The 25,588-nt window shown below is 49.7% G+C and overlaps 1 protein-coding gene across 6 annotated transcripts in view; it reads right to left on the bottom strand.

Annotated features, from left to right (window-relative positions):
• Window positions 1-25,588, bottom strand: part of RPTOR (regulatory associated protein of MTOR complex 1) — a 335,570-nt gene that overhangs the window by 189,826 nt on the left and 120,156 nt on the right. For all 6 annotated transcript variants that reach the window (XM_078066239.1, XM_078066240.1, XM_078066235.1 and 3 more), the window contains one exon: window positions 10,306-10,464. In XM_078066239.1, the coding sequence (XP_077922365.1) occupies window positions 10,306-10,464 (159 nt within the window). The remainder of the gene's footprint in view (window positions 1-10,305; window positions 10,465-25,588) is intronic.

Genomic DNA, 25,588 nt, shown 5'->3' with positions numbered 1-25,588 from the left:
CAATTTGACAAGCTGATTCTAAAGTTACTGCAGAAGAGAAATACACAAGAATGGCACAAAAAAAAAAAAAAAAAAAAAAAGAAAAGAAAAAAACCCCACGCACCCATTTTTAAATAAAGAATAATGAGTAGGGACCTGCACTACCAGATATTAAATATACTATAAATCCATGGTAATTACAGGATGGTATTAGGGAGGGCAAGAAAAACAAATCAACAGAAAAGAACATCCAGAAATAGACCCACATATATAATTATAATGAAGGTGGCATTTTAACTCAGTGAAGGAAGAACAATAATTCCGTAAGTGACACTATAAAATCTACTAGCCATTCAATATTGCTGAAATTCTACATACAAAAAAATCAAGATAGATTTTAAAACTAAATATAAAAACAGAATAAAAGATTTTTATTTATTTTGGTGCAAGCCCTCTTTTTTTTTTTTTTTAAGATTTTTATTTATTTATTGAGAGAGACAGTGATAGAGAGAGAGCATGAGAGGGGGAGAGTCAGAGGGAGAAGCAGACTCCCCGCCGAGCAGGGAGCCCGATGTGGGCCTCGATCCCGGGACTCCAGGATCATGACCTGAGCCAAAGGCAGTCACTTAAACAACTGAGCCACCCAGGCGCCCGGAAGAAAGCCCTCTTATTCACAAAACTCAGAAGTCTTAAGGAGAAATATAGAAACACAAAAATTACATAATTCTGACAAAACACACACCAATGATAAGCAATACAAGAACAAAGTGGGTACAACACACGCGACAGGATTTTTAGAGGGTACATGGGTATGAGTTTCTGCTCAGACCAACAATGATAAGAAACAAACAGGCAAAGGATACAAACACACAACTCTCAGAAGCAGGAATGATGAAGGATTATGAAAAGAGTTTCACGCTCTCCATGAATCATGGAAACACAGATTACAATGAGAACCATCTGTCTATCTATGTATCTGTCTTTGTCCAGCAAGGTAGAAAGAAATAAAGAAGATGAATAGACCAGGATGTGTTCAACAAGGTACCAGTTTATCGTTGGTAGGTACGTAAATAAGGAAGCTTTTTGTTGTTATTATTATTTTTTTTTTTTTTTTAGAAAGAGAGCGTGTGTGGGGGGAGGGGCAGAGGGAGGGGGAGAGAGAGAGAGAGAGAGAATCTCAAGCTGACTCCCTGCTGAGCGCTGAACATGGAACCTGACATGGGGCTTGATCTCATGACCCTGAGATCATGACCTGGGCCGAAATCATGAGTCAGACAGACGCTCAACCGACTTGAGCCCCCACATGGCCCGGGAAGCTTTTTTAGAAGGCAATTCGGTAGTACATACAAATTTTAAATGTACATCCCTTTGACTTAGGTGTCCATCCTACAGAAATACTTGCATCTGCATGCAGAAATGTGTGTACAAGGATATACGATTCTCTAGCTGGTAAAATCCTGACAGCTATCTAAATGCCACCATGGAGGAGACAGCTCGTCTAATCTGTTTTTCCTCCCTCTGCTTCCCCAATGCAAGTTCCCGCTGAGTACATTTCCCAGCTTCCTCTGCACCTCAGTCTGATCTTGCAGCCAAACTCTGGCCAACGGGACATGATCAGAAGCGATGTGTCCAAATTATCAGTGCTACCCTCCTGCTCACCTCTTCCTCTCTCTCTCCCCTGTGGGAATGTAGACATGCTGAGACATCTCTGACTGTGCAGAGGACAAGAGCAGAGGGACAGAAGGGGAGTGTCGGATGGAAGGGGCCTGGGCCCCATGTCCCGAGGAGGCCACAGCAAGCCCCAATGACTTTCGTGGACCATCACAGCCTATCCTGGATCCTTGCACTTTCAATGGGAAGGACCATTAAGCAAAAGAATGTCCATACATCCACATGATGGAACACCATGCAGCCCTAAAAAGACTAGGCTCATTGCTATGGGTTGACATGGAAAGATATCAAAGGCTTATTATGATTTAAAAAGTGCAAGTCTTAGAACATCGCACAGACAACATACCATTTTGTGGGAAGAAAAGGAAAAGGCTCTGTGTGTGAAGCATGCACGACTGGGCTCTGCTCTGCACCCAATGGGAACTCGGGAAGTGTCTGTCATAGAAACAGTACTGAAGGGAGAAGGATCAAACTACTAAGGGCTGGGGAGGTAACAGTGTGCATTTTGGGGCAAAGGTGTATTATCCATTTCCTTTAATACTTCTGTTCTCTTGGAATCTTTTATAACAGAAATTACTTGTACTTTCTAAAAAGATAAAAATGCACACAAACTACTAAAAGGAAAGAGGAAAAGGGTAATCTCCAAGGTTGACTATGATACACTTCTACATTTTTCCAATATTTTAGAATAAACAGGCATTATACATTACCCGTGTAAGCCGGAAGGCTTTGGCAAGTGCTCCACCAGGCAGAGTGGGACGTGGATAGAGGTCTCCGGGGCACAGTGGGGAAGAGAGCCCCTTTCTGCGCCCACTCCCCAGCACCCTCCCTGCACCCTCCCAGCCTGGCACTGGGGGCGTTTGGGGCCGATCACTGAGTGTGCCCCCCCCGCCCTGGGCACTGCGTGATGTTTGGCAGCGTCCCTGCCCAGTTGTGGATCAGCAAGGTCTCTGGACATTGCCAATGTGTCCTGAGGGGGATCCTGTCCCAGTGAGAACCTCTGCCTTTGAGGAGAGGCGATCTGATCTGAAACTGTAGCTGTGTGTGCTCGGGTTAGTGAGACTGCAGATGCGGGAAGTCCATACCCACTGGGAAAAACAAAATCAACTCTATTAAACCGCACTGAGGAAAATGACCTTTGAGAATGAATTCTTATTAGAACATGAGCACGTAGATCTCATTTCCCTTCTCAGAAAGACCCTGGGCAGTTTGTCAGGCTTCAGGCCGGGCCTACAGAGGCAGGAGCAGAGAACAGAACCAGCGGCCAAAGCACAGCTGTTTCCCCCGTCCCGCGTCACCTCAGTGGACCCAGCTGTACAGGCCGGACGAGTGCAGGCCCCTCTGTGCGGGAGGCCACCGCACACCCCAGGGCCCTCCGGGCAGACGTCTGGCTTCTCCCCCACCAAAGCTACACATTCAGAGAATTCCTCACCAAAGCATCTCTCCTTTCTCTTGAAAAACATACTAAAGGCCATGTTTTCATTTCAAACAAAGAAACGGAAATGGGTTTTAGATAATTTATTCATTACAATCCACTTCATCTGTCAGGTTATATTAAACGTGAAAAAGAAAGGTCCCCTTGCTTTGTCAGACTGTCCTCCGGGGCTGAGTCAAGCACGGGGCCAGGACAGGAGGTGGGGAGAGCGGCCCTGGGCTCCCAGGGGAAGCAGTGCACCTCGCAAGAAGCACCTCCCCATTTCTGAGAAGACTCTGAGGGCATCTTCGCCCAAAAATGTCCAAGTGTGAGTCGGAAGTCTCAGCCACAGTCACGCAGCCCCCTCCTGAGGGCTTTCCTGGAGAGCCGCCCAGGGCGGTGAGCTTCCTTCTGAGCTCACACGTCACCCTGAGTCCCCTGCCCTGCAAAGGGGTTTGCCTGCAGCCGTTCTCTGAGGAGAGGGGGCAGCAGAAGATGCCTCTTCTTTCGAAAGGGTGTTCTCCAAACACATCACCCACTAGTGGGAGGTGATGGCCCAGATATGTGAGGTGTGGAAGAGCCAGGCTCCTGGACCAAGTGCAGCCGTCAACGACTCTGGAGGGGGAGCCCCAGGCAAACTCTCGGTCCCTCAAAATCCACAAGGCTGAAGGCTCACTGGCTTTGTGGACCCTTCCTCTGTTTTTCCTTTATTATAGTTAAATAACCGTTTACTCCATCAGTAATTCTAAATAAATATTATTTAAATAATAGAATTTACTGGTTTTGAAAACTGCATTCTCTATCCAATAGTGAGATTCTTGTTCTCATTCTGCTTTAGTATACAGTTCATTATTGATCTTGTTGAAAGATGGATCATAGAGGTTTTTAAATGCAATTTTAAAAAACATACACTTGTAATTTGAAAGAGCAACATTTGTGCGAGATCCTATTTATCACTTGTTATAATTGTTACTCTATCCATATTGAGAATGCAGCAGGGTCCAAAAAAAAGCTGTTAATTTTATTGTAAACTTGACTTTTATTTTCTGAGGATTTCTAGGACTTGGTGTTTGTCTGCAAGAGTTGAAGGAAGACCATCAGCAAAGATCCTATTTCTTCAGGAGAAGTGCTGAAAACTTGGGACTATTTCTTTACAAGAGCTTCAAAGTTCAAAAAAAATATGATCCCCCTCATGCTAAGAGATAAAACCTTAACCGATTTCTCAGATGTCTTATCCTATTAGAGAACCGGATTTATAGAGCAGAAGTTCTCAAACCCACTTGCATCAGCATGGCAGGGGGCGGGGGGGCAGTGAAACACAGACCTCTGGGCCCCTCCGGGGCTTCTGTCATTGTGGGCGGGGTCGAATCACCTGCATTTCTCTTAAGTTCCAAGACCCTGAGAGTCCCTGGTGTGGGCGGACGAGGGTGCAGGAGAGACTTGGGACACTCGATCCTCAGTTCCGGCCACCTGCACGCCTCATGCTTTACAAAGAACACTCCCAAATGACTTTTTTCCCTTTAGGATTTAACAGTTTACATATACTGATCAGGAAACAGTTTGCTGGTAAAATAATTTTTAAGGAAAAATATCCACTCATCCATGAGTCAAGCTGTAAGACTTTTAACTATGAATTCAAAGTCTCTGATTGACACAGGGCTACTCAGGTTTTCTATTTCACTCTGGATCACTTTGGGTAAGCTGTATGTTTCAAGGCATTTCCCATCTAATTTGTTAAATTTATTGGTATAAAATATTAATCTGTCCTCATCTTTTCTATGTCTGCAGGGTATGTGATGATGTCCGCTCTTTCATTTCCAAATGTGGATCCTGTCTTCTCTTTTCCTCTTGATCTATCCAGCTAGAGACTTGTCCGTTTAGAAAAAAAATGTTAGCGGTCAGCTCTCTATTGCCTGTCCTCTATTTTACTGATTTGTGCTCTTTGTTACGAGATTCTCTCATTCTCCTTGCTTTGAGCTTAGTGGGCCCATCATTTTCTAGTTTCTTAAGGTAGAAACTGAGATTGTAATTTCAAACTTCTCTGCCTTTCTATATAAAGATTTCAGGGTACACATCTCCAAGCAAGCACTGCATTAACTGCATCCTGCAAATTTTGGCAAGTGCTATTCTCACTGTTTAGTCTGAATAATCTTTGCTTCCCTTTGTGATATCTTTCTTGACATATGTGTTATTCAATTTCCAAGTATTTGAGGATTTTCCAGATATGCTACAATTCCAAATTCTGTGGTCAGAGAATATACTCTGTATGATGCTGATCCTCTAGACCCGAGGGAGATACGTAAGTGACCCGGGCGTGGCCCATCTCGGGGATGCACTGCCTGTCCTGGAGAGTGCACATTCTGCAGTGACTGGACAGAGGTTTATGTTCACTGTGCAGAGCGGCTGGCAGTATCGTTCAATCCTTTATAGTAGTAACTGAGTTCTTTTTAACCAAAAAAAACATACCGTGTCTGGAGTTTTCTTTGTGAGAAAGTTTTTAATTATCAATTTTATCTGTAATTTTAACTTGAGTTTTAACTTACTAATTACTGATAGATGGTTCTTCAAAGCTCCAACTAGGACTGTGGATTTGCTGCTTTCTCTCTGGTTCTAGCACTCTTGCTCTGTGTAGTCTGAACTCTCCCATCAGGCATATACACGTCCAGGGCGGTTTACCTGACCACGTGTCATCGTGAAATGTCCGTCTTCACCTCTGGTAACACTCGTGTCTCAAGTCCATTTTCTGATTAGTAACAGGGTCACCCTAGCTCTCTTAAAACTAGTATTTGCATGATACATCTTTTGTGCCCAACCTTTTTTTTTTGTATTTACAGTGCATCCCTGTAGATGGCATGAAGTTTGGTCTTGCTTTCAGTCCAGTCTGATATAAACTTAAGACAAAACAAATTAATTTGGAAGGTGGGACATTCTAGAGAATAATTGGTCTGGATTCATCAAAAAGTCGATGTGCACTGTTGAGTGAATGAAAACACAAGTCACAGACTGGGAGGAAGGATTTATAGAATATAAATCTGATAAGGGACTTGCATCCAAAATATAAAAAGAATTCTAAAAAGTGAATGAGAAAACAACCCTATTTAAAAGTGGGCAAAACAGGGGCATCAGGGTGGCTCATTGGCTGAGCACCTGACTCCTGATCTCAGCTCAGCTCTTGATCTTGGGGTCGTGAATTTAGGCCCCACATTGGACTTCATGCTGAGTGCGCACCCTACTGAAAAAAAAAAGTGGGCAAAGATATGGACACCCCACCAAAGAAGGTATACAGATGGCCAATAAGCAGATGAAAAGACACTCCACATCATATGTTATTAAGGAATTGCAAATTCAAACAACAATGAGACACCACTGTGCACCTAATTAGAAGAGCTAAACTCCAAAACACTGGCAACGACAAATGCTTAGCACTAGGATGGGGGCCCCGGGAACTCTCGTTCACTGCTGCTGGGAAGGCGAACTGACGCAGCCCCTTTGGTGGACAGTTTGGCAGCTGCTCAGAAAGCTAAAGATACCATCTGATCTAGCAATGTACTCCTAGGTATGTACCCAAATTAGTAAAAACCTCATGTCTACCCAAAAACCTGCATTCACAATAGCCAAAAAAACCCAGAAGCAACCGAGATGTCCTTCAATAGGGGTCCATCCAGACAATGAAATGTTACTCAGTGGTACAAAGAAGTGAGCCATCAAGACACAAAAACACATGAGGGAACCTTAAATGCATATTCCTAGCTGGAGAAAGCCAATCTGAGAAGACCACAGACTATGATCCCAGCTGACTGGCACTCTAGGAACGGTGGGACGGTAGAGACCGTGAGTGTCTGCGGCTGCTGTTGGGGGGGGGGCGGCGGTTGGAGGCAAACTGTCCTGTATGACACGGTAATGGCGGACGCATGACACCATGCATCTGGCAAAACCCAGAGTGTGCAGCACAAGAGTGGGTCCCCACGGAGCTAATGACACCGTGTCGGTACGGATCATGAACTTCAGCGAGCGTCCACGCGCACGCCCCAGCGAGGACAGGGGAGGGACGGAGTGCATGGGAACGCTCGGTACTTCCCAATGTTCCTACAAAACTAAAACTGCTCCAAAACCTAAAGTCTGTTAGTAGTAATAATTTTTTAAAAGACCGATGCTTAGGAGTGCTTGGGTGGCTTAGTCAGTTAAACATCCAACTCTTGATTTTGGCTGAGGTCATGATCTCATCAGGGTCGTGAGATCGAGCCCCGTGTCAGGCTCTGTGCTTAGCCCAGAGTCTGCTCGGGAGTCTTTTCCTCTTCCTCTCCCTTCCCCTCTGTCTCTACCCTCCACTTGCGCTCTCTCTAAAATAAATAAATAAAATCTTTAAATAAAAATTAAAAAAATAAGGGGTGCCTGGGTGGCACAATCGGTTAATGTGTCTGGCTCTTGGCTGTGGCTCAGATCATGATTTCACGGTTCGTGCGATCATGCCCCATGTCCGGCTCCGCTCCCTCTGCCCCTCCCCCACCCGCCATGCACACATGCTCACTCGCTCTCTAAAGTTAAAAAAAAAAATTTAAATAAAAATTAATAAAAAGACTGACGTGTAACTCACTACAAAAAGATAAGATAATTTCACTTTAAAAATAAAGAGAAAAAGGCAGAGACTGATCTACATTCACGGACACCAAAAAGGATGATGAACAAGTGCAGTGCATGAACCTGGACTGGATCCTGGATCCAAACAAAACCAACAAACAAAGACTGCTTATGGGAACACAATTTTGATGTAGGCAGGAAAATGTGAGTATGAGCCCTACAGTAAATGACACTATAGAACCAATGTTCAACTTCTTGAATAATTTGCTATTTTATACCTACCAAAGAATCTATTGAAACAAAGAAAGTGTGTACAGATAAATTATAAGGAACAATAAGAGAACAGCAAAATTGATAAACATAAAATAAATGTACAAAAATCAACCACCTTTCCATACACCTTGGTAAAAACTTACAAAATGTAATTTTATAGTAAACATTTATAACAACACCAAAAATATAAAGCACCCAAGAATATATCTAACAAATGATGCAAACTTTTGTGAAATTATGAAATACTACTGATACTTAAAGAGAGTATAGTTTGGTAGACTCATCATTGTAAAGATGCTGAGTCTCCCCCACCATTAATCAACTGATTGACAAGTTGATTCACTAGCTTAAAGGAAGATCTAAGGGCCAAGAACAGCCAAGAAGAACTGAAGAACAAAAGGGGGACTCTGCTTCCCTAAATACCAAGAATCACTGGAAACCTACACTCATGAAAATAGTTTCCTGGTCCAGAGGCAGACCCATGGGACAGAGCACTCAGAAACGTGCCCACACATTGTGGAAATCCGATTTTGTTCGAAGTTGGCATTAAATAGTAATGGAATAGGTAGGTATCCATTGAAGGGGGGACAAAAAAACAGAGTATGAACCCCTACCTAACAGTCTGTATAAAATCTGTTTCAGGTAGATTAAAGACCTAAATTTAAGGATAAAAATACAACCCTCTTGGAAGAACATACAGTGGAATACTTTTGCAACCCTGGCATGAGGTAAGACTTCTTAAAGAAGATACAAAATGTCCACACCATAAAGAATGGCTGACCAAGATGACCACGTGAAAATAAAGAACTGCTGTCCACGAGGGGACACTATTAAGAGAGCAGAAACAAACGAACAATCCAAGCCGTAAATTCAGAGAGGACACTCGCAATGCATAAAAATGATAAAGGGTTGCTGTCCAGAATATGAAGAATTCTTTCAAATCAATAAGAAGATGACACACTAACCCAAGTGAAAAATGGAGAGGAGCGTGCACTTCAAGAAGGGGAAGACTCCACGGTCAACAACGAATCAGAAGGTGCTCAATGTCACAGCCCTGGGGAAACCCATATTACCCCCAACACTGCGCAGAAAAATCAAGTCCTGACTACAGTGCTGGGGAGGAAGGTGGGCAGTCTAGGAAAACAACGGGAACCACTCAAACGTCCACCTGCACTGAAGGCACCGAGCAGGTCCTAAGATGTCCCCACACCGGTAGTGGGGCTGAGGGAAGGCCACCAGGCACCCTTGCAGGGATGGATCTTCAGAGTGTAACACGGAGCGGGAGAAGCAGGCACAGAAGATCCCAATCTTGTCAACCAGAAACACCCAAACCCCAACACGCCTGGACAGCCACACAAATGTGGGGATGCTGTAAAGGAAGGCAAGGTCATGATAAACTCGAAATCCGCTGTGCCGGTGACCTTGGCGGGGAGGAGGGAGACTGCGCCACGGGAGGGGCACAGGGGCTCCAAAGATGCGTTTTGTCCCCTGGCCGGCGGCCATGTGGCACCGAACACTGCACACCTCCAGGTACTGCCTTCCACCCAGTGGACGAGGAGAGCGCGTGGCCGCGGCTCCGAGGGACCCGCATGCCGGCACCGCAGGGTGGGGCGGAACTCGCCACTCCAGGCCAGGAAGATGGCGGGAGGGGTCGCCGACCTCTCACTTCCACCACCGTCTCTTGTTAAGGAGCTGCAGGAGGCCGGCAGCAGGACCTTGGGGAGGGCCGAGGCTGCGTCTGCAGGTGGCCTGGTGTGAGCTCCTTGGAATCTGTGCACCATTTTCTTCCCTAAGGAAACGGCTAATTCTTTTTTTTGTTAAAGATTTTATTTATTTTTGACAGAAAGAGAGAGAGTGTACAAGCAGGGGAAGAAGCAGGCAGAGGGAGAGGGAGAAGCGGGCTCCCCGCCCAGCAGGGAGCCCGATGCGGGGCTCGATCCCAGGACCCTGAGATCATGACCTGAGCCGAAGGCAGACGCTTAACGACTGAGCCACCCAGGCGCCCCGAAAACCGCTGATTCTTAAAAGAACACTCTAACTGAACTGAGAAACCTGGTTACCATGCGACCCACGCAGCAGAAGCACAAGGGCACGTCTTGGGCACCACACCGCGGGCACCACGCCGTGGCCTCCAAACGGTCGCTCCCCAGCCACGCTCCCCATGCCTGTCCCAGAGCTCATGGCTGAGACAGAGATGATCCCACAACGCCCTGCCACATGGCCGGCCCACGGCGCTGGTCCAACCTCACTGCGTCTGGGTCTGTGGAAGCGGAGTGACCAGCAACGGAGCCGTGGGCGAACGGGACCGCGGCCGACCACCAACACTTACACAGTTTGGGGCAGCAAGAGAAACGGACTGGGTTCACACGAACCTCTGACAGTGCTCCTACCTTGTTGAAGACCCAGATCTCCCCATTCACGGTAGGCCTGGGCACCCCGTGGCCGTTGTAGTGGAAGAGGACCCGCTCCTCCTTGGCATTTCGGCGTAAGGACGTGCACAGCTTCTTCACTTCGTCCACAGTTGGGTCGAGGCTCTGCTTGTACCGGGCCTGTTGTGGGAGAAGAGATGAAGAAACTCACCGTGGATTCAGGGGAATATGGGGATACATGCCCCCTTCCTCACTCTGAGTTTGCGTTGAAAGGCTGTGTGACCCTGGACAAGTGACCCCGAGAGTTTCTCCACCTGTAAACCTGGGATAATGACTCCTTCAGAGGGGGCTGTGGAACTTCATCCATCCAATATTCCTAGGGAACTACGAGAAGATCACGTGAGATGGGTAAGTGAAGCCTGCCGCACGGCCACAATGAGCAAGAGGTCCAACCACTGTGATGACAAAAGTTTCCTGGAAACACTGAAGCCTTCTGAAAAAAACCCTCTGGAACGTGGAAGAGATACTTTGCTTAAATGCAGGAAGCTGCAGGCCAATGCGGCAACAGCAGCACAGAAAGTGCCAGACAGAGGAAGGAGGCTGCCTGCCCTGTCTTCCTCGCCATGCTGGCCCTGCTGAGCCCCCACCGGCTCCTGCCTGGACTCTCGCTGATGAATGGAAGGAATTCAGGGAATGAGCAGGACCTAAAATTAACTTACGAACATCAACAGCATTAATACACATGAACAATAAGCGGTTAGAGGATGTGGTCTTCCCTCCCCAAGTCTCCTCCAAATGGGCCAGAACGCTGCTCATAAAATAAGGGTGCCACACCAGAGGCTCGCGAGAGCGCGCACGTGTATGTGAGGCGTCACGTTCATTTTCACCGGCAAGGCAGCGTGCGTTCATCTGACGCCGACAGAGGCTGCGGGTCCCCCACGTGGGGGCTCTGAAGGGCTGACCCGCAGGGAGATGGTCTGGGTCGAAGCAGGGGCTCAGCGCGTGTGTTGTGGAGGCACCAGCTCTGGTGCACGGCTCCTCCCCAGACCCGCAGGACGGACCATCTTTTCTTTCTCTGGCCGACACACAGCATTCGCTGTGTCCCCGTGTGGCCGTGTCAGTCTCACTGACACCGTTGAGTCCTACGAAGGCAGACCCAGTTAACAGTTCAGGTGTGCCCCTCGGCACCGGCTCCATTTTCACACCCTTCCCACGGCTTCACGACGTGCTCAGCCACCAGCAAGCAGCTTCCGAGTGACAGATGACAACACTCAGTAAGGAGACAAGGAAAAGGATGAATCCTATCTGATGCTGAAGTGACACGAGTGAATCTCAGCGCAGTATTAGAAAGTGTGCCCACAGACATCGCTGGGTCTAGGTGGCGGGCACTTACCTGTTCCTCTGGAATCCCGCAGGGTAAACACTGAAGAGAACAACACAGGCCAGCACTCCTGACTCGTCACTGATAAACCATGAATCTGTGCTCTGAGTGAGACAGAGCCAGGGCAGAGTCCTAATGCTCTAAACAGCTGAATTTTGGTTAACCCCGTGAAACAAGATGAGGGTGGCTGATAAATGAAAATCCATTTCTGGGGCAGAGAGGGAACATCTTCTCGAGATGACTTGGACACACGTCCTCCAAAACCACGCCGCACGAAGCACACCATGAAATCAGAAAGTGAGTTAAAAGAGAAGGCCCCAAACTAAACCCCAGATACCAGGGAGCCTCCTAATTTCATGAATCCTTCTACAGTGGCTTTCTTGCTCCTCAGGTACAGAAACCCCAACATACAGTGGTGAAGAGCTGCTCAGAGGCGAGGCACCCTAAAATATGAACAGGCCACACCATCTCCCAGGAGCAGTAGGCCGTCCACCCTGTGGGGCCTGCACTCACTTCACGGTCCCAGGCCGTTAGGCACCTTTCGAGGGAACATGACAAGTGCCTCCCACTGTTGCCCATGCCTCACTCCCGCTGCTCGCTCACAGCTGTTCTCAGCTTGCCCTCCTTCATGCGGCAAATGAACTGGGGTTTGCAAAGTCCCAGCTCCAGGGAAGGTCGGTCCACCTCCCCCTGAGATTAGTCCTAAAGGGGAGTATTGTTCTCCCAAATCACATGCAAGACCATGGGGTTGACATTCCTCAGAGACATCCATAAAATTAGAGATTCATTATTGCTGACCTTGGCTCCACCAAGGTCTTCTCCGGTGGGGCTGCAAAAAAATGATTCAGCCTCACTTTCCCACCTACTGCACAAAAAGGACCATTACGGACTAGCATGAAAGGCGCTACAGATATGAATAATATGCCTCCTGGGGTTTTATGCGAACTAATTAATATTTTTAAGGGCTCTGAAATGAGAAGCACTAAATTAAATGTCACCACGCCATGCTCGGTTTGGTTTTGAAACTACAATGCCTGGATCCCGGTTCCATGGTCTGAGGGACGCAAGCGGCAGAGGAAGCACTGAGCCCCTTGGGGGACCCGTGACCGTTTTAGTGGAATAAGCAAAGACACAGCAGTCTCTCAAACACGGCCTGTGGTGCCCGGCATTCCGGCTCCAAGGCCAAACCTCAAGATGTGGTCAGGCACGTGTGTGGAACTTGTGCAAGAGGCAACAAAACTGCCCCTTGGCTGGATGAAGGAAAGCGCGGCCCTGAGTCTCCTGTCCTCACCATGGCCACTGGCCCCTCGATGACACCTGGCAACCTGCTGCGCCCAGAGCAGGGCGGCTGCAGTCAGCTTCTGCGTCCCCCGGGCAGCTGTACTTCTCCTCAGGCTCCTCCCCCTGCAAGGACAGATTCCGGGGGCCGGACAGCGCGGTGGCCCCTCACGGTCAGGCGAGGCCACAGAGGACGCCGCCAGTGCGCCCAGAGTACAGGGAGCTGGGGGCGGTGCTCGAAGGTCTTCTCTCCGGGCAGACCCCATAGCTAGGAGGCCTCGGCAGCAGCCGCGCTGCCTTCTCTCTCCCCGGGGTGTCGAGTGAAGACCACTGTCGCCTTGCCCAGCTGGGCCAATGATCTCATTTCCACCCTTCCATCCTTCCTCAGCAATGGATGACATCTCCAGCTCAGATTCAAGAAAGGAAATGCCTCAGAGATTTTCTCAGGACCATCCAGGAGGAATGAATGTAACATTAGAATTTGGGCCAGTTTTGCCCCTGATCTGGGGACTTGAAAATGTTTCACTCTCTGCCCTTTCCCAAGTAGGAAGGAAGAACTTTTGGGGAAATGCTGGGCAGAGAGGAAGGTCAGGTCTGCTCAAGGGATATCTGTCCTAGATGGTAGCCCTGTAGGGAAAGCTCTAGGCCCTGACAGTTCAGGGACTTTACGCTCCCACACCTCAAAAAGCACTTATTGTTGCTACAGCCCTTTGCATTTCCATTAACACCACCTAGGCCAAACCAGTGCAGATACCACCACCACCACGACTACCATCACCATCATCACCATCATCACCATCATCACCATCATCCTCACAACCACACTACCACCACCATCCTCACCATCCTCATCACCATCATCCTCACCATGACTACCACCATCATCATCCTCAACACGATTCTTACCCCTAACACCATCATCATCCTCACCACCACCACCACCAATCTCACCACCACCACCACCACCCTCACAACCACAGCACCACCACCATCCTCACCACTACCATCCTCACCATCTTCATCACCATCATCCTCACCATGACTACCACCACCATCATCCTCCACCATACCACCACCACCCTCATCTCTACCATCATCACCACCAACAACACCATCACCACCACCATCATCTAATTCTTAGATTACTAAAACTTCCCAAGTAACCCACCAGTCTTATTTTGCTCTATCCAAATCCATTCCTCAACACTCAAGATGTCTCACTTGCTGAAAACCCTTTGATGGCTTCCCACTGACCCACTGCAAGCTCTTTAGAATGGCCCGTGAGTCCCTACAAAACCTTGTGTCTACAGCCTCTGAGAATCTATGCTCCAACTACCTACCTTCTAGCTCTCTGTCAGGCCCTCTTCCTACTTGTCCTCTATCCCCAATTCCAAGTCTTGCCTGGACATTTCCTCTTCCTTCTTCAAATACCAGGTTAACTTGTCCCTTCTCCAGAACTCACTCTCTGGTGGCCCCAGAAACTGAGTTAGGTACCCCCTGCCAAATTCTCCCATAGCATGTCTAGCTCCCCAACTACAGCACCGATGACCCCTGACTCCATCTGCTCATCACCCATCTGTTGGCCTTCCCTCCACCTTCCCCTGCCCTGACTGAAGTCCCATGAAGGCAGGGATCGTGACTCCCCTGGTCACTGTGGCCACCTTGGGTAAATGCAATGCCGGGCACACAGTTGGCACTCAGTAACTATCTGTGTAGGAACAGAAAGTGAACCATTCAGACTTCCTACTAGAGTCTGCAAAGCCCAGTTCTTCAAAAAGAGCTGTTCTATTGGAATATTGGAGTTTCTACACTGTTTAGGATTTCAAAAACTTCAGTTCTGCCGGGATGGACTGCAGCGGTAAGGCAAGCGCTTTTGCTACAGCACCAGGTCCCACGGCAGACGAATTCCCCCAGCCCCACACCAGCTCAGCGCAGACACAGCTCACGTAGTGCGCTGAGACCCAGCTGACGCTCTCTGCGAGCAGGCTCTCCTGGGTGGACAGCTGACCCTCCCGAGGGCCAAGCTGTCTGTCTGGTGTGAAAAACCAGGCGTGCTGTCTGCGAGCAGAAGCCGAAGGAAAGAAGATTTACTTTGTCACTGGCAAATGTATGTGTCTTTCAAGGTTTGTAATGGCATGAAAAGTAATAAAAAGAGGTTTCCCTTCTCAGGACGGCTCCTTGGAGACGAGGGGATGGAGAAGCAGTGGTGCACCTGCCGGGCACCTGGTTTCGGACTGCAAGGGGTCCTCCAATGGCAAAGACTAAGGGGAAAGGAGCAAACGAACGTCAAGTACTGACCGGGCAGAAGAGTGGGGTGGGTGGCTGACTGGCCGAGTCCCCCTCCCCTCCCCTGGCTGGAGGACCAGTGTGAGGAACAGCACAGCACCCCGCACGGGCGGGCGTGTGAACATGCTGATGGCCCTCTGCACAGATGATGTCATGAACCTCTCCTTTTCAAGCCATTCCAACATGTCACTGCTGTTCCTAGACTGTCTTGTAGGGTTGCCAGGTCTCCATGGCCAAGTGCTCTGAGGCTCCCACCACCAGCCAGGTCTCCAGCGACCCACACAGCCCCTCGCTCTCCCAACGGCCAATCCCCACCCTGCCTTCACTTAGCTCTCGTCCCCTGCCTCCTCTCTCAGACTGTTCAGCCTGCTGTCTCTCACCTCTCTCCCTGGTCCAGCCTCCTCCCTCAAACCTCAGCCTCCTTTCTCTCACACTGCATGCTCGCCCTGGGCAGCACCTTTGAGCACAACCCTACGATGCTATTCCTTGTCTTGCTCCACACGGGCCCACCCCCCTGGGCTCCCTACCTTAATCCCTGGCATCCGCGGTTCTCAGTCACCCAGACCACCACCTCAAGCCCATCCATCACTCTGCTCCCCCTCTCACGTGCCCTTCATCCAGGGGGTCTCCAGGCCAGGCTCAGTGTACCTGTGGCATGTTGCTCACATGTGGCTGTCCCGCCCCTGCACGCATCCAGGGTCAGATGCCCCCAAGGGTCCTCAGGCCTCCAGACCTGCCTCTCTCCAAGTCTGTCCTGTCTTGCAGAGCTTTCCTGTCCAAGCACACAGTCAGGCCACTTGCCTTCTAAAAGCAAATCCTTGGTGGGGATGTCCACTGCCCCCAAGGAGCTCGACCATGCGCCCCCGCAGGCTCTCCGTAGGTCTGGTTACGCCGTGCCCCTTCATGATTTGGGACCTCTGCCCACACACTCCCTGCCTGGGCAGCCCTGTCTCCCTGACCGAGCCCGTGCAAGCGCCTGCCTCCTACCGCAGCTCCCTGCAGCTCTCGTTGGCCCACGGGGGCTGCTTCCCGACTGCTGCACGTGAATGACACAGGACTGGGGTCCTTCCATACAGACCGCTGTGCTTTCCAGACAACAGGCTGGTGAGGACAGAACCCTCTGAAGTTCCCCGAGTCCCGATCCCTGGACGCACAGAAGTCACACAGGAGAAGTGTGGGGCTTGAATTCGCGGGTGTGTGTCTGAACGACAGTGCCTGTATTAACACATCGTTTCCCCGAGACTGAGCGCCGTGGGGCTCCGCTATCCCAGCGCAACCGGCAGGGCCCGTCGGTCCGCAGGGAGGCTGCTACGCGGCGCCAATCCCATGTCCCAACCCACCTGCATGTTCTCTTCTGTCGCTGCTTCCATTGTTTCATAGCAAGATGCTATCTGTGTCATTTTTTCCTGATATTATCATAACATTGGGTTTTCCCAAAAATCCCTTAATTTAAAAAAAAAAAAACAAAAGCAAGCTACCACTTATCTTCAGAGTTTCAGTGGACACCTGGGTATTTGAAGGATAAACAGGCGGCACGAAGCAGTGTCTGAGCCAATAACCCTCCTTGAGAGTCTGTGCCGTCCTGAAGGACTCACTCCCGGGGCTCAAGCCGACTGTGGACACGGCGCTGGCTCTGAGCACCCACACGGACACAGCTGCCGTCTGTACCTGAAATGTAACCAGTATCCTCCACAAACCTGTCACCGAAAGACGGATCTTAGACTCATTAAAACCATCGCACAAAAACCAAACCAAACAAAAACAAGGTGGCCAGAGCCCATGGCAGGGTGGAGAGCAGAGTCGTCCTGAACCCCGGCCCGGCCACGCAGGTGGTAGCTGCTACTCCATCCTTCTCGCCCACGAGGTGTGCCCAGGCAAGCTGAGTCCTGGTCGCCCGCATGGGCACAACGGAGGTCACTTGTTTTTTGGAAGCAGAAAGGGTGAACCTCAGAAGTCCAGAAACACAGAAATCACAGATCACTTTCCAGCTTATTTCTAATAGCTTTTCATATTACTCTGGAATTTTAGCTAACAGAAATAGAATGCACAGGGTCATTCACTACGTTTCATTTACAGTGGCCTCTCAGGAGGAGCCGGCTCTGTGAGCGGCCACCCCACCGGCACGGGTCAGCGCTCCAGTAAAGGGCCGTTCGTCCTCACGCCTCGCTGCACTCCATCCGCAGACAGGTCTGACTACGCTTAGACGCATGCTTGCTGCAGTAATCCAGGGCGCCCCTTCCACGACGGAGTACTAAATTCTCTCTAAGCCATACTTTTGGTCCTTCAAAGACTCCCTCCCCTTGGTTCCAAGGCACTATCAACGCTCCAGCAGACCCTGGCCTAGCTCCGCCCCCTTCGGTTGCTTAGCCGCCGACAGGAGTATTTTCAGTTTCCCACCCCGCACGCCCCACCAGGATCTGCCCAGGGCAGTGGTGTCTCCGATGAGGCTCTGACTGGCTTGAGACAAGCATCTGCACTGCCTCACGGCAGCCCCCACCGAAGCGAGATCCAGGTCCCTGAGAGGGGCGGATGGTGGGCTGCTCCCTGTCAATGCCACAGTGCACGCCCAGACAGGCTACCAGCAAGCCCAGTTTCAGCAAGGCCCCTCTGGGGGGTCTCCCCTTCCCCCGGGTGGCAGCTCTGCCAGGGGTTCCTCACCCTCGGGCACAGTCCCTGTTGGGTCCCCAGGCCGCGCCGCTCGATGCTGGACAGGAGCTGCAGAGGGGAGGGTCTACCGTGCCCACTGGTGAGTCCCTCCCCTGTTCTACAGTTAGGGTCGCCAGGATGGAAGGCTTGGGATTCAGCCCCAGATCGGTGAGTTACCCACCATTCAACCTGGGAAAGTTTGGGAGCCAAGCCAAACCTCAACTCCCTCCTCCTAAAACAGCGAAAACCATCCTGCCCTGCTCACCTCAGAGGCTGTCGGGACGACATGAGCAAACGCAGGGCAGAGTACCTGGAAGACGGAGCAAGAAGAGGCGGGCAGAGGTCAGCACTCGTGCTGCACATGGGACGCGCCAGCCACCGTCCTGAGGCCTCACTCACACCCACTCACCTACCTGCACAAGCACCGCGCGGCGCAGGCGGCTGGAGCACCCGTTTTATAGACAGGGAGGTTCAGTGACTACCACGGGTCACACAGTGGTGTGTGGGCAGGGCCCGTTTCTAAGCCAGACTCCGTGGTTTTACTACTCAGGACCCTGAGCCCATCAGTGGAGACGCAGGAGACTACTGGTGAGCTTGCCCACACGCGCAAACCGGGGACAAGCAGGGAACAGGAAGACACAGGGCTAGGTCTGGCCATCCTGACGTGATGATCCTGGCGTGGCTGAACATGGCCTCTGGGCTCCAGCACAGCCCCAGCAGGGAAGCCCCCCGTCTCGGGAGGGGCGGAAACCTCAACAGAGCCTGGGAGCTTGCCCTGACCGAGCAGCAGAGCACGGAGCTACGGGAACACAGCAGCCGAAATCTCTGCCTGCTACTGATTTTTGCCGATTTCCAAACAGCACATTAGCACTGAAAACACGGCTCCATCCTAACATTAACACCAGACTACCTCCAAGTGAGATCAGTAACTGCTAGTGACCTGGAACCCTCGGTACTTACAGAGCTGCCCGGCAGGCGATAGGGGAGACTGGGCCCCAGGGGACACAGGGACAGGGGCATGCCAGGTCCGCAGCCTGCCTGTGTCACAGCCGCGGCTGGCAGAGAGCTTCTGAAACAGCCCCCATGCCACCGTAGGCCATGTCATCTCTAACAGGACCCAAAGGAGGAAGGAAATAATAAACATGGAACACTGAGACGCTTCACACTGAGTAGGAAATAGGTATTCGTTAAATGGCTGCCAGACCAGGCCAGCAAAGCAGGCAACTAGGGCTGCGCCCCCAGGCATGCCCATGACCTTGAACCACGCTCAGATTCATCCAAAGTGATTCAGGACAGAGTGATGGCTGCCTGATGCTTTGACCACCCAAGTCCGTTCGGAGCAAAGCCCCAAAGAGGACTGCCTGCAGGCCCAGCGGCGGCCAGGAGAGCCAGACTGGCAGAGTCCATCGTCCTCTGGCTATAGCTATAAACCTGAATCTTCAGCTGTCACAGATCCATGCTTGCTGATCCCATGTATTTACTTTTCAAAGAAATTTCTCATTTCCTGTTAGGTGCGGGATGTTCACAATGATCCCCTCTGTCGGCACTAATCCTATTTCCATGTGGAGCATCAGAAATCTGGGAGTGACGTGCGCAGGTAAGCTGTGGGCTCCACGGCTGCTCCCAGCTGCCCCCACCCCCGGCCTCCACACTCCACGTTTGCAGAGTCCACCTCCCAGACTTGTGCGCGTCCGCTCCACCCGTGGTTTCGAGGATGCTACTTGGCACAGTTTCACTGGCCCTTGGCAAGACGCCCTGGCTCCTTCCCGTGGCCGCCCAACCGTGCAGCTGGACTGTGGGGACAGCAGGGGGACCTGAGGCGTGCACGGGCAGCAGGGAATCATGAGGCCCTCATATGCTGTATCTCTGAACCGCTGCTCAAGGCCAAAGTCACTCCTCAGGTTTTCAACATACATCTTCCCAATAAGAGCAGTTTTATGTAAAACTTACAAAATCCTTGCCTCTCTTTGCTTTGTGTGTTATTCGGTAACAATCCTTCCTTCCTTCCTTAATATGCTAAAGATGCAGGAGAGAACCACAAGAGCTGGTTTAGTGGTCAAAATACAAAACCAGAAGCCAGAGCTTCTAGATGGGGGTCTGAGTCCACTTCTGAAACAAAGGGGTTCACAGGGTCTCTGCAGAGACCTGAGAACATGCTGCTCTCAGCAGGGAGTGTTCTGTTCCCGGAAGTCTGGTGAGGTCCAGAGATGGCCTTGGTGGACAGAAGGTGGGGAGGGGGCTCCTGGCACCTGACAGATAAATGCCGGGAAGCCGCTAAACATCCCACAACCATCCTCACAGCACGGGAGGACACTATTGCCACAAAGATGACTTTCTGACCTAAAAGGTCAACAGTGCCCATTTGGGAAACCCTGCTTTCAAGGAAAAAATGAAGTTTTAATTCTAATGAGGACACACTGGTTCTAATCTAATAAGGTGAAAAAAAGCAAGGTGGAGAAAAATGTATATAGTATACACCCATTTATGTAAGAAAGAAGCAAACAAATGTGTGTGTGTCTAAACATACACACATTTCTATACACATACGTTGTGAAAATGTTTGCGTGGCTGCTACAGAAGGAAGCGAGACACAGGACGAAGAGGACAGGATGGGGCACCTGGGTGCTCAGTCGGCTAAGGGTCCAACTCTTAATCTCAGTTCAGGTCTTGATCTCAGGGTCGTGAATTTAAGCCCCACACTGGGCTCCATGCTGGGCGTGGAACCTACTTTAAAAAAAAAAGAAAAGAAAAAGAAGAGGACAGGAAAAGAAACGAGACTCCTTTGAATATACTTTGTGTATTTGACTTGGGATCCACTAAATATTTTATGTAAGTAGAAAGCAAAATTAAAAATTTTTTTAAATTTATTTATTTGACAGAGAGAGAGAGACAGTGAGAGCAGGAACACAAGCAGGGGGAGTGGGAGAGGGAGAAGCAGGCTTCCTGGGGAGCAGGGAGCCCAATGCGGGGCTCGATCCCAGAACCCTGGGATCATGACCTGAGCCAAAGGCAGACGCTTAAGGACTGAGCCACCCAGATGCCCCCAAAATTAAAAATTTTAAAAAGCAGTCCTTAAAAATCATAAGTAAAATGAAACAAATGAACTTAACTATGCATCCGGTTGGCTGCATTACTAGACAGAGAGGAACTCCTCCACGTGACTTTAAAGTAGGATGACCTGACTCTCCATCTATGCCCCCACATCAGAAAGAACTGCAAATACCTTGTGAACAGTTTTTGGTTAAAAACATTGCTGGTAGTGTTGGTGTTGCTTTCTGAAAGTGCTGAGTGTGGTGTGGGATAAAAGAAATGACTAATCATGTTGATGCCCGTGAAAAATCCAAATGTTCGGTGTGGGAGAAAACAGATACGGTTGTAAGACCCATGGGATTAAGTAAAAACCTTGCAGCTCTGAAACTGAATCAGTAAGAGTTCATAATGCATGCTATCTTTAAAACAGAAGAGCAGGGGGCAGAGAGAGAGAGGGTCTGAGTGTGAACAGTGAGCACCCCTGGCGGCCAGATTAAGCTCTCTAAATACCATCCCCACTAAAAGAAGCCAGGACTCCTCAGAGACCTGGCTGATTGCAGGCCTAGAGCAGAAAATGGACAAAATGAGTATAAAGCATCCTGCCTGGTCATACCTGATAGGAAAGAAGTGATCAAAGACTGCTAGATCTATATCAAAAAGACTCAGGGGCCACATTCAAGAGGCCCCCACTGGCCCAAGATGAAACAACGTGTGCACCAACGGTTAGCAGATGCAATAGTTAAGCTTTTACTGCTCATTAACTAAGACAAACACACACCCCATACTGGCTACCTTTGGGAGAAGCCCACTCATGATTTTGAAATCCGCTAAATAAAAGAAAGTAAGTATTGATATTGGCTTTCCTGGATGAGCGACACCTTGAGACACCAAATAACTGGTGAGAAGTAGTTTTTCTTTATAGAGATATCCTAGTTAAAGACCAGGGGGGTGACAGAATTACATCACTTTGCAATCTCTAACGAATAGATCCAGGTAATGAGCATCTACAGCTGCTAACCTCACTGAGAGAATACAACCAGTGATTATATACAACCTAGAGGGAGTACACACCACCCCCCCCCATGAAACACCATGCCCCCTGGGCACCCCTCCAATTTGACCAAATCTGGTGAAGCCTTTAGGTTTACCTATCACGTAGAGAAGAGTCAAAGGCGGGTGAGTGTGGCTTGCCTAGAGCAAGGTGGGGAGAAGCAATGCACAGAATCTAGACAGCAAAGACTCTATGGGAGCACATGGCCTAGTTTCTTCAACCAGGAAATCGTAGGAAGAGACAGACAGACATGTGGTGCAGGACAGGGGCAGGTGACAGACTTTCAGAGTATTCTATGGATTAACAAGGTAGATCAACCTACCACAAAGTATTCACCGTACTTGTATCCTGATTCAAATAAACAAACTCTGTGTGTGTGTGTGTGTGTGTGTGTGTATCTTTTAAAGTCATGATTATCTTTCAAGATACACTGAAATATTTACAGATGGAATTATATGATGTCTGGAATTTGCTTTAAAATAAGCCAGGGGAGTGCGTGGGAGAGGGGAGTGGGTGGTGGCAGAGATGAAAGAAGACTGGGAACAGGGTGATAACTATCGAAGACAGATGATGGGTAGATGTGGAAATTTTCCGTAATAAAAAGTTAAAAAGCACACAAAAACAAAGAGACAAAAACAAAGGGGCAAATAAGCAAACAGCATTTCAAAATGTTTCTATGATTAAAACGAACTCCCTTAGAATCACTTACATATAACTTAATGGTAAAGTCAAAATTGGCCATTTTTTATTAAAATTTGCTTATATAAAGCATTTGTCGAAGGCTTGGCCAGGCACTTTAAGAAGGTGTCCAGACAGGGAAAATCTGAAAGGTGTTTTTAAGCACAGGTAAAATATACATACCAATAATTTGAAAGATTAACACATCTGGAAAAAATATGTTTCATGAATGTAGCACATATTGATATGCCTCAGAAAAACCTCAAGTCTGATATACAAAAGGAAAGCTTAGTAATACTGTAAGATATATTCAGCTTACTCTTAACTAGGAAACTTATCTCCAGTTAAGTGTTTTGATTCTTAAAAAGCTGTGGGTCACCGCTTTTCCACATTCCCTAGTCAAACTGATGACAGCCTTGCTGTGCGGCCGGCTCCGGGGAACAGGGATCTTCGTGGCTTACAGAGCAGGGGACCGCATTATCTTCTCTGATTGCAGGAGAACGCACTCCCAGTCGTGCGCCCGAGGCCAAGGAGGCCGCTGCGTCCTGCTCCGCCTGCTCCACCAGAGGCCCCAGCTCTGCCCTGGGGAAGACAGACGGGGGCACGGAGTCCGCTCCCGCTCCAGGCAAGAGCTCTTCCCGCCAGCCAGACCCATGGTTTCTGCGAGTAAGTAAGTGATTTATCGAGCAGACTGAGAGATGCGTTCAACTTCTCTAAGAATAATGCTGCCGTGGGGAACATGGACGTCAACAGGTTCATCTGCTCACCAGCCTCTGCTGTTTGGAAGCCACCAGAGTATCGACCAGCCTCAAAAGGGACTCCTGCTCGCATGAAAAGACGCCAAAATCTGAAATAATCTGATAAAAGTTTAGAAATGTCTGAAGTGACATTTCCAGGCCAAGTCTGATCCAAATAAAAAAATGCCCCTTCCCAGTACTGCCTTATCTTGCAGTCCCTCAGAATTGCTCCAGGCTGGCCACTGCTTTGCGTAAGAGGTCACCCCGGGGCCAAGCCCAGCCCTCAAGGTGCCACTATGTCACTGAGGTGGCCGCTCCCTCGGCAGGGCTCAAGGCCAGGGGGCAGAGGCTGGACCTCTGTACTCAGCACTGGTGGGCCCCTGGCAGGCTGCAGCCCGAGGGTGGCAAGGCCATGGTCCGTTCTTGCCACTGCCCTGGAGATACATCTGGTCTCAATAACAGAGACAGCAAAACTGATTTTAAAAAGGGGCGTGTCTCCCACAGCTGTTCATCCCTCCCACAGAGCTCGCCTTGTCCCGCTGGTGACGCTGAGAGACTCCCTAGGCAGCAAGCCTGACCAGACAGACTCACGGGAAGCCAGAGGACGGCTCCTAGGACAGCGTTCTCCTTGATTAAAAGAGAATGGCTGTCTCTCCTTTCTCTCCCTGAACACAACTCTAAGGATGTGACGTTTGGACCTGCAGCAGCTATTTTGCCATCATGAGGACAGAGTCAAGAAAACAGAGAATCATCCAGAATCCTGAAGATACTAAACTGTCTACGTGACCAGTCCTGGAACCATTTACCTTTAGACTTCACGATGAACTTGTAATTGTTGAGCTAGAGAAAAAGCACAGTATGATGGCTGAGAGCATGAACTCTGGGGCAGACAGAGCCCAGTTTATCCCAGCTTTGTGATCCTGGCAGATCACTTTCCCCACGCCCCCCACTCCTTCATCTGTAAAACGGAGGGGCCGGCGGGAGTGCCCACCTCACAGTTTTTGTGTAGACTGAATGACTTCACGCATAAAAGTGCTTAGAATAGTACCCGGCACAAAGCACCCAACACACGAGCAGTTACTAGTACCATCTAGCAGGTCTCCTAGTACTTGTCGCCAGAAGCAATCCCCAGCAATCCCATGTCCTCCTCCCAGCCCCACACAGGCCCTCAGCCCTCCGTACGCACTTTGCCCCCGAGACCACCATCCCCGACCTCTCCACCTGTAGGCCACACCACGCCTGCACACTGCATCCTCCTGAGTGTCCCATCCCTGCACGCTTCTTGCCACGGTGAACACACGGACTCACACGCCCTCCGCAGCCACTTAATGTGAAACATACGTAAAAGATCAAGTACTGCTTGCTATATATATATCAGTAAAATCCTAAAACATCTGTAATTGTCCATAAAATTGAAACTTTCAAATAGCCAATGTTTAGGACCAAATGTGTAATGAAGAATGGAAACAGTAAATCTGACCCAGACTCCTGGTCCATTCAATTTGGCCAGTACGTATCAAGCCCTATGCTTGAGCTCTGGGCACTGACTGGGCCCCAGGGTGGACAAAGGCTGCCAAGTTGGGGGGTGAGTGTGTGGAATCCAAAGCAAACGGCATAGAAGGTGAAGCCTCGGGAAGCCGTGATGAGAAGCCAGGCGTACCTGTGAGGAGGCCGTGCCCTCCCAGGAAACCAGCTGCGGTGGACGCAGAGGGGGCTGGAGATGGCACACCCCCCATTTCTGAGCTTCCTAGAAGAATCCACTGTTAACCTGTTACGCTGTGAGGCTCGTCCTTCAGTGAAGGGATGCCCTAGAACAGGAAACAGGACCTGTCCACACGAACCACGGGGCCTCTCCTCACCACCGACAACTCTGTGGCCATGCTGCGGGCACTCATTTGCACAATTCTCACACAGGCACAAACACGCGTGACTAAGCGTCCCCTGAGTGCACGGTACTGGGTTGGCACGGGGCTTACGAGGACACAGCAGGCAGACGCACTCCCTGGGGACGGCTGTACAGAACCGGAGGGGGCCATCGGCTCTAACTAGAATTGATCCACTCAGTATGCCATGTGACTTTAACCCTCACAGCCTCCACTTTTAAGGCTCCCATTAAAACAAATCTTACTCAAGATTTAAAATAAATTCCATCTAAGGGTCCAAAGTAGAAGGGCCCCAGTCCAGACCGAAGAAGTTCAGGGCCACCTAACTGGGGGA

Source organism: Halichoerus grypus, chromosome 2 (genome assembly GCF_964656455.1).
Source record: "Halichoerus grypus chromosome 2, mHalGry1.hap1.1, whole genome shotgun sequence".
Lineage (NCBI taxonomy): Eukaryota > Metazoa > Chordata > Mammalia > Carnivora > Phocidae > Halichoerus > Halichoerus grypus.
Note: the sequence above shows the minus strand (reverse complement) of the source record. Positions and strands in the feature narration are given on the sequence as shown.